The 14477-nt window shown below is 43.0% G+C and overlaps 2 protein-coding genes across 4 annotated transcripts in view; both read right to left on the reverse strand.

Annotated features, from left to right (window-relative positions):
• The window catches only part of LSM11 (LSM11, U7 small nuclear RNA associated), a 9375-nt gene extending 4493 nt beyond the window's left edge, over nt 1–4882 (reverse strand). Inside the window, exon 1 of the mRNA XM_040630360.1 lies at nt 4438–4882. Coding sequence (XP_040486294.1) covers nt 4438–4882 — 445 coding nt within the window. The remainder of the gene's footprint in view (nt 1–4437) is intronic.
• Nucleotides 4883–6858: 1976 nt separating this feature from the next.
• Nucleotides 6859–14230, reverse strand: THG1L (tRNA-histidine guanylyltransferase 1 like). 3 transcript variants are annotated; one of them, XM_008692441.2, is made up of 6 exons: nt 14007–14230; nt 13078–13254; nt 12176–12345; nt 11286–11374; nt 9512–9619; nt 6859–8518 (listed from the first exon to the last, which is right to left on the reverse strand). In XM_008692441.2, the coding sequence occupies exons 1-6, from the start codon at nt 14195–14197 to the stop codon at nt 8357–8359; spliced, it is 897 nt and encodes a 298-aa protein (XP_008690663.1). In that variant the 5' UTR covers nt 14198–14230; the 3' UTR covers nt 6859–8356. The 3 variants fall into 3 exon arrangements, with proteins under 3 accessions (XP_008690663.1, XP_040486295.1, XP_040486296.1); XM_040630361.1 differs by lacking the exon at nt 14007–14230 and having other exon boundaries at nt 12176–12341; nt 13078–13216; XM_040630362.1 differs by lacking the exon at nt 14007–14230 and having other exon boundaries at nt 12176–12250; nt 13078–13144.
• Nucleotides 14231–14477: the final 247 nt, after the last annotated feature.

The following is a 14477-nucleotide window of genomic DNA, read 5'->3' on the forward strand; positions in this document are numbered from 1 at the left end:
GGAAGGCACAGCTGAAGGCAGTGTGGCAGAAACAGAGGCCTTGGAAAGGAACATGAGCACCTTGGTCTGACCTTCAGCATCCGCCCTTGCTCTAGCATAGCAATATTTTGAAATTCTTTGAATGTTTGAGGAACTTTTTCTCTACAAGTCTGAATTTCCTAATTTATAAAATGGGGTTAAACTAGTTATCTTCCATATGCATTTCAGGAATAAGTCTCTATCATTCAATTTCTTAGAAACTGATCATACTGCCTGGATCAGTTTCTTTGCCTATACAAATTCCCTGCTTCCCCCCACCCCTGTATGTGTTTCCACCAACAGTGGAAAAACCATTCTTTTTCTTTCTTTCTTTTTTTTTTTTTTAAAGACCATTCTTTTTCTAACTTGTAAATAAACAGAGGTACTACTTTGTCTCCTGAGTCCCCAAACCAGAGAGAAAACACAAACACACAACTTAACAACAGTTTCTTATTCTGGTAAACAAATGATAAACTCAAGTCTTTCAACTCTCATATCTTTATTTTTCTCTTGATTTTTTTTTTCTTCCAAAGATTTAATAAGGCATAATTCCAGGGAGCATTCACCCCTTGTGTGATCAAGAACATCACACTAGCACCACCTATCACAGCAAACTGCCAAGGCAAAAATGAGCTCCACATTGTGAATCAGAAGGCACATTCTTTTTTTTTTTTAACATTTTTTTTATTATATTATGTTAGTCACCATACAGTACATCCTGGTTTTTGATGTAAAGTTCGATGATACATTAGTGTGTATAACACCCAGTGCACCATGCAATACGTGCCCTCCTTACTACCCATCACCAGCAGAAGGCACATTCTGCGTCTCTTTCCACCAGTCTGTATAACAAACTCCAAATGGATAGATGAGCCAGTCTTCTAAAATTTAATACAACAAAAAAATATACGCCTTATCTTTGAAGATAGTTATTCTTCCAGATCTCCTTCTTCATTGCCACTATTCTTAGGCCCAACCTTCTAAAGCCAGGTCATTTTTAACTCCATTCTTCTCCCTACTTGTGGCCACACTAAGCTCAGACAATAGATTCTCAATAACTAAGTCATACCCTTTCCTTTCTCCTTCCTCAACCAATAATACAGTCCAGAGCCTTATCAGATAATTCATTTATTACAAGAGCCTCCCAGTTTCCCTCACATCATCCCGACACCATCATTATCCCCAATTACTGAGCACTAGGTATGAACCAGGCCTTGGGGTAAATTTAACTTTATGCATGTTATTTTATTTAATCCTCACAACTTTAACACATAGGTACTATTATTTTGCCCTACTTTACAGATGAGGAAAATGAAGCTCAGAAATGTTTATTTAAATAACTTCTCAAGGTAACTTGCCTAGTAAATGGCTGAGCCAACACCCAATACAGGCAGGGTATATATATACATCCTCACCTGGAGCTTTTAATAATGACAGTCTAAAACAATAACCACAACAATAACCTACAACAATCACAGTGACATTTAACATTCATTGAGAATTTCCCTACGTGTAAAAGCTTTGAATGGGTTAACTAAATAAACCTAACAACTATAGGTGGATACTATTACTGTCCTCACTTTACACATGAGGAAACTGAGGACCCAAAGAGTTTAACAGTGACCTGTCTACTATAAAACAGCTAGAAAGTAGAGGAGCCAGTGTTCAAAACTAAAAAAGCCAGCCCAGCAGTCAAACCCTTGAGTTTGTGGTCTATACCGCCCCAAATACATTTTGCTACTAGAAAGTAAGTTATTAGAAACGTTACCCTAAAAGTGCTTTCGCTTAAGGATATACACGATGGTTCCCACTATCTATCATAACAAAATCAAAGAGAAACTCTTTGGTCTTCAAAGTGTTTTAACAAATCCTTCTCTGGACCCAAATTCAGTTCTCATTGCTCTAGACATACTCTTGGCCTCACATATGTGGCACCCTCCAGCCAACAAAAGAAGGAAAGAAAAATGAGAATGTACTCCCCTCTTCCCTTACTTGAGATGAGGATAATGGCCCTGGCACACAGGCCCTGGAGTTGGACAAACCCAGCATTAAGTCTCAGATGCAAACTAACTAGCTATGTGATCCTGGGCAAGTAGCTAAGCTCAACCAACTTCATTTATAAAGTAGTATCTAAGGGTAAAATAGGGTACAGTTCATCTAAAGGGCTTAGCAAAGTGCACAGCACTTACTAGCTAAATGACTGTAGCCATAATTAGCAACAATAAAATTGTCTCTTGACTTAAAAAGGGCCATGAGGGAACTTTCTGGGGTGATGATTCGTTCTGTATCTTGATTGTGGTGGTAATTTCACAACTACACATTTGTCTAAACTCACTTAAAAAGGGTGAATTTTGTTATGTGTAAATTATACCTCAAGAGCCTAACTTTTAAATAATTACTGTTATCCTCAACCATGCCCTTCCTTAAATTAACTTTGAGACCTGAAGCCAATCTCTTCCAGGAACTCTTTCCAAACAAATTTAATCTTCACCCTTGCTTCTGTACTTTTCTTACTTTCTTCCTTTTTGTTTTTTAAAGATTCATTTATTTATTTGAGAGAGAGAGAGAGAGAGACGGGGGGGGGGCAGAGGGAGAGAAAGGGAGAGTACCAGGCTCCCTGCTGAGTGGGGAGCCCAAGGCAGGGCTCAGGCTGGATCTCGCAACCCTGAGATCATGACCTGAGCCGAAATCAAGAGTCAGATGCTCAACTAACTGAGCCGCCCTGACACCCCTGTACTTTTCTGGCTTTCTGAAGCTCATTAGTTCTCTATGATGTCTACCCATCTCTATCATGCACACTCAATTGTTTCTAGCGGTGTGATTAAAATTTTCAGTGCCTATGGCACATTCTGAGATCTTGATTCCAGGCATATATTTAATCATGGGAAATCAACAAAGCTGGTTTTCATGCTCTGTCATACCAATATAGCAGAGTGCTCCATAGGTAAAGCTAAAACCACTTTCCACATAGAAATACGTCTTTCCTTGACAATCTCTGTAGCAAAGGAACAACTGGCAAAATGGAAATAAATGTTACACTCTGAGACTTAGAGTGCATTTCCAAGATCTGATAGTGGCAAAAAGTCTAGGCAAAATAAGGTCCCCCACACTGCTCTTATTTTAGGAACATGCATACTTTATCTTTGTGTTACTGTTCCGCAAGCAAGCTGGGGTGCACCCTAGCTTTGGCAAGAATGCTCTGGCACTGTCTGTCACAGTAAATGATCTGACAAAGATACATCTAACAGCACACAGCTTTTCAGGATGTTTCTCTCTTAATAAACACTTCTAGGAATGAAACAAAATATTCCCTTGCTTAGCACAACCCTCCATCCTAAAGGCAGTGATTTAATAATGTTACAATTTAGCTATCAAGATACAGATGCTTTGAATGGCTAACTAGGTCATTGTGTTCACTGGCAGATGTCAGAAATGCTTGCCAGACGACAAAAGACATAACCCTGGGCTGTTTTTATTCCATTTGATAAGACCTAATTCACACATTAGCAACCTCCCCTGTTTACAGCTTTACTCTAAGGATCTATTAGGAGGCTCCAAGAGATTCTCTTGTGTCATTTACACCTTCAGAACCTGAAATAACCTGCACATATGGTAATATGAGCCTGACAGACACACTCCTGCACCCATCCTGGCAGAGTGGCTGGGAAGCAGTGTCTGGGTTTTAGTGGCATTTGTGCTTGCTGCATTCAAGCACTTGTGATTTGGTAATGCAAACATGTGTGTATCAAGACCCCATAGCCCTTCTCCTGTAAGTACCCTGGAAGGAGCTGTCACTTAATGTGCATGGGTTATGAGATTATGTCCCCTGTTCTAACTGAACAGATAGATCTCCCCACACTCCATCCCATCATCCTCAATCCCACTAATCAAACACTCTCCTTTTCTTAATATTGGTTGTGCCCCTCCCCTCTGGCTATGGTCCCTAAGACCTCTCATCACCTCTGCAGATCCTTCCTGTGATGTCCCGTTTCCAGGCCCCACCACCTCTCCAGATCCCCATCACACCCACAGACCCTCGCTGCAGGCCCCTCATCACCACTGTAGCCACTTGCACGGACCCCGTTACCTCCGCGGACCTACACCCTTATCCACGCAGACCCTTCCCATGGCTCCTTATTACATCTACAGCCTTAGCACTCTTCTCCCGCTCCCCGATCAAGCGGACCTCTCATTACTCCAAAAGACCCTCCTCACGCCCCATTATCCACACGACTCAAGCTCCTCCCGGTGGCGGATTATCTCTGCAACCTTCACCAAGACCCTCCCCCTAATACGTGCGGACCTGCGCCAAGCCCCTAGCACCCTGCAAACGCCCCCTGGGCCGCCACCTTCCGGGCAGCCGGCGGGGCCCTCGTCCCCCCCACCGCCAACCGCCCCGCCCGCGTCCGCCGGACTCACAGGGCATTCGCGTGAGCACGTTGCGCGGCGCCTTCCTGCTCCGACCCGGACCCCGCCGGCGCGCCCCGGCGGCCCCGTCCCCTTCCTCCTTGGCCACCATGAGGCGACGGAGGCGCTGGATGCGCTCGGGGTCTGGAGCGGGGGCGTCCTGGCGGCGGCGGGTTCTGGCCGAGGGCCGGGCAGCGGCGGCGGGGACCCCTGAGCCCGCGGCCGCGCCCCGCGCCCGCCCGCGCCCGCCGCCCCGGACTCCGGTCCTGAGGAAGCTCTCGTACTCGGCCAGGTTGTTGAAGCAGGGCGCGTTGGGGTACGGGATGGGCGGCAGGCGGGGCGCGTACAGAGCCAGCAGAGGGTCGAAGCTGTCAGAGCTGACATCCAGCCGCGGGCTGGGCGGGCGCGCGGGGCTCCCGGCGCGAGCGGACCTCGCCCCCCGCTCCCGCTCCTCCATGTTTGAAAGGCCCGCAAGCCGAGGCCGATGGGAAGAAGGAGCGGAGCCGCCAGAGGGCGGCACTGCGCAGCCGCGGCCTGGGGTTGCACTGCGCCGGCGCGGCCGCCGGAGGGCAGCATCTGTCCGCGCTCAGCCCGCCGGGCCCGCCACAGCCCTTGGATAACAGATTAATCTGTTTGAAGGCAGTGTTTCCCCATTTATATCATTATCACTTAGGATGTTTAATACTCCAGATTCCCCGGGGGTGGATCTTGGAATCGGCATTTTAACAAGCTTCCCTAGGCGTTTCTCTGCTCTCAAACTGCAGTATACTCCTAACTTGAGCTGGTGGAAAGAGGCTGGAAGAGGGCAGTCAGCGTCCCAGTGTGCTTTCCTGCCGAGTCCCACTGGGGGCTAGCCTACCTGGCTCAAATTATTTCGCTTCTTTGGGTCTTTACATTCTCACCTGAAATATGATAGAAATAGTACCTAACCAACCGAATTCTCCTAACAATGAAGAGATACTGCATAGAGAGCATATACATGCTCTATGTTAGCTAGTTAGAATTGGTTAAGTAGACAATGAAACTATGGAGGATGGATGGATCCCAGTCCTCCATTTCCTGCACCCTATGCAAAAAGTAATTTGCACTAACACCAGAGAGACCTTAGTATTAAAGAGAATACATTGAATCACTGATTTCCCAAGCGCTGCTTAGGCAAGTGGAGGAAACTAGGGTCCAGCTCTTGGAAGCCAGGATGTTGGAAGATTTATAAGACCTGGTTGTACCACTTATTTTTTAGCTTCTGTTCAGCAAAACATTTTGCTTTTTGATATTAAAATGAGAGTCTATACAGAAGGCCAGATATTACCCCCTCACCCAGCACACCCAAGATATTTCCAGTTACCTACAAGCCACACCTCCCTGAACTATCAACTAGTGTTAATTCTATACTAGCTGTTTCTCATGTTTTAACATTTCTTTAAGCTCTGGAAAGGCCAAGAGAATGCTATTCCTCTACCTTAGAAAGCAAGATGAAAATTAATATACAACTGTGACACACTGGAAAGAACACGTGCTGCAACAAAGAAAAGCCATCGAAGGGTGTTCCTGAGAGCACTACGGGTTTAGTTACGGCAGGACTGTTAAACTTCTATTCCTTTGCTCAAAACTTCCTGCCCAAACAAAAAACAAAGCTGCAAACTGCTGCCAGTTCAATGATTAAGTGCTTGTCCCCCTATCTTATGACAAAATTGAGCCTTTGTAGTATCACACAGTCCCCACAGAAAGCACATTTCTTTGGGTGGTTTTGTCCTGCAAGTCTGTATTTTATTATTATTTTTTAAAGATTTTATTTATTAATTTGACAGAGAGAAACAGCCAGCAAGAGAGGGAACACAGGCAGGGGGAGTGGGAGAGGAAGAAGCAGGCTCCCAGCGGAGGAGCCCGATGTGGGGCTCGATCCCAGAACATCGGGATCACGCCCTGAGCCGAAGGCAGACGCTTAACGACTGCACCACCCAGGTGCCCCTTGTCCTGCAAGTCTGTATTTTAATACCTATTATTTATCTACATAAGTGATACCTATATAAATAGATACAATTTATCCATATACGTTTTGACATAAATTGCTATCCATTTACTTACCATTAAGTTACACTGGCCAGTCAGGAGCTACATTACCTTACTGCCTCACTTGGCCTATCACAGTATACTGAGGGCCATGTTGCCCAAAGTGCCATGTATCACCCACCATAGGCATCAGAAGCCTTTTTGGTTAAAAGTCCGATTAGCAAACCTCAAATCTTCATAAGGGGAGAGGTGGAGGCTGGAAGAGCACTTAAAACAAGCATTCCAAGTAAATTTTTGTATGCAGAAGTCGGAACCACTGCTGTGATGAAGGTACATTTATCCTGGCTTATGTAAAGACATATATGCAAAAGTCGGATTCATATCCTGGATTTGTAGGAGAAAAAAAATGAAAAACTAGGCCAAGGGAGTTGAAACCTTTATTATTTTTTTCAGAGATTTTATTAATTACCAAACATGCACCAAATCTCTTCTTGTGTAGTGAGAACAGGAAGGGAAAAAAATGACTGACAGATGAGATATCAATTAGCGAAGGAGACCAGCCGTTGCCTTCAAAAATACATTTTTTTTTTTTTTTTTTGGCTGTAAATTCTGTAATGCAAGACCAGGCATTAAAATGTAGGCTGCCGCATAATTTTTTTCAAATATTTATTTGAGAGAGAGAGCACAAGCAGGAGTGGCAGCCAGAGGGAGAGGAAGAAGCAAACTCCCACTGAGCAGGGAGCCGGAGCGGGGATTGATCCCAGGATCCTGAAATCATGACCTGAGCCGGAGGCAGACGCTTAACCAACTGAGCCACCCAAGTGCCCCTTAATTCTTAATAGAGCCAAATAATCTCCCTCTGAAATACGAAACGAGGACATGTTCTCTCACCACCTATCCTCACTTCAGAGGCCAGCAATTTGGCAACATGCAATTACTGCTGCTACTCTCTGCTGCTCCTCCCCCATCTACACTGGCCCATCAGGAGGTAGAACTATTAGGTGTCCTTTAACACCTGCCACTTGTGACCCCAAGGGGAGTGTTGACCACTCTGCTCTCTTAATTCAAATGTCAGTGTTCTGATTACATAGAGGGTACCCAAGAATCCTTTTCAGGAAGTCCAGCAGGAAGGTAACTTTTAAAACAAGTATTTAGAGGACACGGAGTCAATGTTTTTTCCTCCTCCTTCATTCATTCTCACACTTTCTTTTTCTCATATATACACATAATTCTCTTTCTTCTTAGAAAGAGGTAAGTGGCCTTGGTAAATACCTATGGTGAGACAATGATCATGCTGACAACTCCATAAAATCAATCTATCGAATGTTTACACAAGGACATCCAAACTACTACCCACTTGTTCAGCCAAAGTTGCCAACTTGGAAACTGGCACAAAACCCTGATCCTACCTGGAATTCCTGAATTCAAAAGCATCATGCAGCCACCAACCCATTATTTATCTCCATGTCAAAGTACATGGGTAGGAAAGGTGAGACTTTCAAGGTTAGTGGATTTTGTAGTTAAGAACAGGTGGTTGAGAGTAAAGTTTGGATTCATATTCTATCATAGGTAGAAAAAGCTTGACAAGTTTTTATAAGACTTATGCCATAATCTAAAAATGATTCATTCTGCAAGGCATAAAATAGTTCTTGCTTTATAATAGCACCATGATTAAAAAAAAAAAAACACTCTACAGAAGGAACCATGTTCCAACATTGTAAAAAAATGTTCTACTTAAAGCAGAACAAGATAACCACCCCATCCATCCCTTCTTCCCCATTCCCTTTCGAACCAGTCATGCGTCACTCCTGGCACACCGTTCTTGGTAGTAGGGATCCTAGGACACCTAAGGCCAGGAGTCTTGGCGGGGGGGGCGAGGGGTCTTGCATGGTTAAGCATGCCAGGGCTAAAAAGCAAAGGATCAGCTGTCTTCATCTAGGATCTCTGGATGTTCCTTCCAAAAAGCATCCCCGATTATATCACAATGTAAAGGCACTGGCTTTGTCCTGGTCCGGGTCATCTCCATCTTTTTTCCTTCCATTTCTGCTGGCAGTTTAACTTCTTTTGTTGTGACTTCACCCACCTACAGGTAAAAGTTAAAATACTGACATTGTTAACTGCGTTGGGGAGAGAACGGGGGGGATATGCGGGAAGTTTACTTTTTTACTTTATATACTTCTGAGTGATATATATTTATCAGGTAGATATACACACATATCTCAACATATATGAATTTGTTTACAAGTAAAAACTTTTAAAAAGTTATGTCGCTATAATCTGAAAGGAGATTATTAGCAATAATTATAGAGTTAAAGGTATTTCTGCTCTCTCATCTGCATTAAGAAGTATCCAAGCCTGTGCTAAAGAGCAAATGTGCTTTAAAAATACTAATAAGCTGAAGCTGCCAGTGGGATGACTAATTCTTAAGGCACCACTTAACACCTGAAAACATTCATTAAAAAGAAAAACTACTTTACATGGAAGGAGATAAATTTAGAGAAATCATCATGCTCAGAAGCTGGTACTTAGAGAAAATATTGGTGGAATTAAGAATTTAGGTAACTGTACAGACTTATCACAGAATATAAGGGTAAGTATGATTATCTGGGGAATCGCCAGAATATTCTGCAAATGACAAAACCCTCATATACAACACCTTCTACTGCCTCATATTATAGTTGTCATGGGATGGATGGACTATTTAATGATATTATCTAGTGTGGAAGAAATGTTCTATGAATGCAAAAATCCTTCTATCTGCAGTGTACCGCTTTATAGGGTTTTATTTGATTTGGAGAGCTTAGGACACAGAAAAATAAATGTACTAATTCTAAAATCTGTGATGCCACTCAGGAAATTCTAGACCACAAAGATCACCAACTAACTGGCAAAATTAGCACTGACTGACCAAAAGAGCATCCAAAATAACATATAGCATTTCGTTTTTAAAAAGGTCTAATTCATGTTAGTGACTGGAATCACATCTGCATACATGTGGTAGGCAAGACAAAGTTTGGGATGGGCACAGGCTTTTGTCTTTCCGACCTCCATTTTTCTTTGGATACAACAGCATTACCTTCTGCCATATCAACACAGTCCCTTTCCTATACATCAGTGGTTCATTATTGTAGTTGATGTTGAATTCGGAAAACAAAATCTCATTCTTGTCTGCTGCAAGAGTTCCCTGAGAAAATAAAAAGATAAAAGCAGATTTTTATGTCTGCTCTCCGCCCTAATCCTACCTATCCATTCCACCCTCTATCTAAATTTCCACAAACAAATCAAAAAGTGGAAGGGTTTTATCAAACCTCTTATAGATATTAATGAATTCACATGGTAAGAGCAGTTTAAATCTTATTTAGATGTATAAATTAAAAAAACTGTCTTCTGTAGGAAACAACGGGCTTCAAGAGTCACAACTGTGAACAGGGTGACAGGAACTAGCAGTAAGAGTACCTGTTCTGTACTACATACATTATGTTATCTTATTTGACCCTAATTACCATCTCCGTTTGAGAGAACAGAACTCTGAAGCTTAGAAAGATTATATAAATTGCCTAAGGCTAAAGATTGCTTTTATTCTTCTAAGAAAAATCAAAATCTAAACTCGGCTCTTCCAAACTCTGGATAAATCTACCAGTATTCCTATTAATGGTATCTGTAAATCCTCATCATCGTTAATGACAATCATTTATCATGTAATTGCAACATATCAGGCACTGTGTTAGGAGCTGTTACAACACATCACCTCATTTCAGAGTCAGTCATCCTACAAGCAGTGCTGTCATCCAATGATGAAAGCCACTGTTTATTTAAAGTATTTACAATGTGCTTTGTACTATGCTATGTGTTTTACACACACCATGGATCGTGCAACTTAACTGTCACCATAAACCTATGAGGTGGGAACTATTATTTCCTATGTTTCACCTATAAAGAACTAAGGCAGGGCAGCACCTGGGTGGCTCAGTTGGTTAAGTGTCCGACTCTTGATTTCGTCTCAGGTCATGATCTCAGGGTTCTGGGATTAAGCCCCACATCAGGCTCCCCACTCATCAGGGAGTCTGCTCAAGATTCTGTCTGCCCCTCATCCTGCTTGCTCACATTTTGTCTCTTTCTCTCACTCACAAATAAATAAATAAATCTTTGAAAAAAAAGAAAAGAAAAAAGAAAGAAAGAAAGAAAGAAAGAACGAACGAACTAAGGCAGAGAAGATAAAATTAAACAGAAGTCCCTGAGTATAATTTATTTGACTCCCAGAGCCTATGCTCTTACTGATACACAAACCCAGCAGGGAATGGCAATGATGAAGAGGCCAAGTGGGACTGATGAAAAAGAAGAGCACATGCCCTGTCTAAAGAAGGTAACCAGGGGCGCCTGGGTGGCACAGTGGTTAAAGCGTCTGCCTTCGGCTCAGGGCGTGATCCTGGAGTTCTGGGATCGAGCCCCACATCAGGCTCCTCCTCTGGGAGCCTGCTTCTTCCTCTCCGACTCCCCCTGCTTGTGTTCCCTTTCTCGCTGGCTGTCTCTATCTCTGTCAAATAAATAAAATCTTAAAAAAAAAAAAAATAAAGAAGGTAACCAATACGAAGCCCCAGCCAAGCATTACCATGTGGGAAGGCAGAGCCAGTGTCACTAATTCCATTTTCCAGCTGAGGACACTAAGTCCCGGGGAGAAGTAGTAACTCACCCACGGTCACAGAGCAAACAAGCAGCAGAGCTGCTATGAGTATCATCTTTATATCCTCCCAAAACAAAGCAGTAAAGAGAGCTTTAAAAGAATGCAAAATGCCACGGAAGAGTACAGAAAACCACCCCCAGGTAAGTATTAGTGCAGTAAGATCTTATACCTGTAATCTCTCCTGGGCTTGTACTGGTGTTAGTCCAGACTGTTGTACAAGTGCCCAGAAAACTGTATTATACAGATTATTGATGTGACCTGTGAGAACAGAGTAGCACTATTAAATATACATAATCTTTATTCAATATTCGTGCTTCAAAGAATATTAGAACTCCATCCCTCTCCTCTAAAGTAGAGAAATCTCAGAGACATTTAGTGATATGTCCAGAACCATACACTGGGAACATGGGGGGGAAGTGGTCAAGTATAAACAAACTTATTTCCTCAAAGTTTTATTCTGTCATTTCAGTTATGCTTTATATAAACTGGTTAACTTGAAAATTACAGTCAGGAATACTTTTGAAGTTATTTGATTTAGATTATTCCTAGCCCTTCTCCAGTTCTTCTTCTGGCAAAATCAAGATACAGCCAATCAGTAAGTCTCACAAACATGTTATCACAGTCATGTGAGGCAGGGGTCACAACTCAAATCACCCACTGAGGCCACCATGAACATAAAAGCATAAAGCAGGGTAGGTGACCCCTGGGGAACAAGAGAGAATGGTAGAGACTATGGCACACTGGCCTCTGTGTGTGTGTGTGTGTGTGTGTGTGTGTGTATGTAAAGACAGCAGTCATTGCCCTGCACAGGTTATGTCCAATACTAAGTAAGAATGATGACATATTATTGCCAGGTCTTCTGATTTTTCCCAAAAAACCCGGAAAAAGGAAGTATTTACATAAATTTCCCAAATGTTCGACTGTTTTCAACTAATTAAAAAAAAATTGCACTATTGCATTCTGAACAAAATACACATGCACCAAAACTGAACCAAATCATCACCTCTAATGTATGGAATTGGTGGTTTTAACTACATCTGTTTATTTGCTTTTACTTACAATCTGCTTGCCGCCAACTGAGGTAGTCCTTTAAGGTCTGGTTGCTAGGATACACTATGACTCTTCCATCAAAGCCTGGGGGATACAGAAGGGGCTGGTCCTCAAAGTAATCTCGCCAATAAAACACATAGCTGGAGGCGAACTGGGAAGCCACGTGAGTCATGAACTTACTTGCAAAAGTAAGGCACATTGGGTGTAGCAAGAAAAGAAAAAATACACGATATTAATTCAAAATCATGATAGGGCCTGCGAGTGCAACAGAGTGATTACACAAACTATCCAGCAAGCCAAGAGATAAAACATGCTGGGCCAAGAAAAACTAAGCAGCCCGCCCCTCTTTCCAGTCCTATCAGTTAACTTACTAATACCAAATTTTTCTCTGTAGGATGTGATGTGAATTTATGGCTCAAGAGGTTGGTTTTTTTTTTTTAGTCTTGGAAGGAAGGGAACCATTGTTTTAAAAACATACCAATTCCTTATATGCTTTGTTTTCTGTGAGAGTTTCAATATACAGCCAAATAAAATATCTGTCTATTTTGAGACTCTCCTTAATTAAAAATTTAAGCAATACTGTAATGCACATATAGGCTGTCACTGGCTAGAGCCAACCTAGGAATCATTAATATTATAATATTCTAATGGTCTCTGTTTCTAGTCTTAATATTAAGTGCCAGATCTATCTAGAAGCTAAGCTGACGAGGAATGGAGGGGAAAGAATCAGATAAAGAAGCATATGTAATGTTCAAATATCAGACAAAAGTACAACCGTCTAAACAGAAAACAGACTTCCTGCAGTTGCAAATACTGCACACTCTATCTGCAGTCTCTAAGTCAGAAATTAAAAACAGCAAAAACCAAATGCTGGTAGGAAATATTCTGAAGGATCTAGGCCATGGAATTACCTGGCTCTTCTTTTAAACCAATTGCTTTTCCGCTTGAACACAAAGCTGTACTCATCACTCTGTCCATATGCAATCACAATATCCTCCAGTTCTTTCATTACAGTCTGGGCACATTTGGTCATGAGGTGGAGAGCACGGCTGTCGTTAGGTTTTGCAAAGTTGTGCTTCTCAGCAAACCTTCATACAGGGAAGAGAAGAGGGCAAAGGGCATGAATGGAAGAAAGCTTGTCATTAACACCAGGTATCAAAAAAGACTGCACACAGAGGAAGATATGTAATAGTGCTGTGAGTCTACTAGCCACAACCTGACTCATTTCCTTAAGAACTCTAGTTTTAGTCTCCATTCCCTTTTCTGTGAAATGGAGATAAAGTATACTTACTTCATAGGGCTGTTCTGAAGATTAGAGAGAGGTAAAAAATGTAACTATGCCTGGCTCCTTGGAAGTGCTCAATAAATGTTAGTTACAATAACCATTATTAAAATAACACTTTTAAGAATTAAATTCCCATATTTCTGGTACACTTCTCCCCTTTTTCTGACTTGTTTCCTGCTGAGTCCAGTCACTAATAATTAAACAAAAACATACTGTAAAGGATTGCCCAAAGCAAGACCTAAACACACCCCTAAACAGCCCTCAAAGACAGCTAACGAAATAGACAGGCATTTGGCTAAAGAGCTGAAATACTGCATCAGGGAGTGACTTTTTCCATTAAGTCCTCGCTAACAGGTCTCTGCTCACCGGCACGACAGGCCGGCAGTTCACTACGAGCGTACTCTGCCTCAGTTTACTCAAACCAGCTCGTGTTCTGGCGCGTCGTGTGATGCTCAATGCCGCGCGCTCATTGGCTACCGCGTTACCCGGTAACCGTGGGCCGCTGAGAGGTGCGGCGTTCGAGTCCCAGGAAGCGCGCCAGCCGACATCGCTCACCTATGGAAATTCCTGCCGTCCAGCCGCACCACCACCCAGCAGTGGGCCAGGCAGGTGTCGTCAGCCTCGAAGTTCCGCACGTACTCGAACTTGCTCTTTGCCATGGTCGCCCCCAACTTCAAACACCGTCTCAGAGTGACGGAAGTGGCTGCCCAACAATCGCGAACTTTCACGTTGCAAAAGGCCCACATTCGCCCCGCGGAAGGTGAAGGACCAACAGAGTCCCGCCCCGGAAGTTCCGGCGTCTCGTAGTGGCCGCTCTAGCCGTAGTGGAGGCCGGCACCTCTCTCGACTCTCCTTGTAGTCCTTCAACCACTTCCGAGCGCGGAAGGAGGGTTCCATTCTTCCCTTCGCGCTTCGCGCTGCACATGGTTTTTCGCTTTTCTTCTCCCCTCGTGCAGCTGGTCAGTCTACGAAGTATAAAAAGTTCCTTTCTGACTAAATTTGAAGGTTTAGTCATGATTTTTTTCT

The sequence above is a fragment of the Ursus maritimus genome, unplaced genomic scaffold, assembly GCF_017311325.1.
Source record: "Ursus maritimus isolate PB19 unplaced genomic scaffold, ASM1731132v1 scaffold_15, whole genome shotgun sequence".
Classification (NCBI taxonomy): Eukaryota; Metazoa; Chordata; class Mammalia; order Carnivora; family Ursidae; genus Ursus; species Ursus maritimus.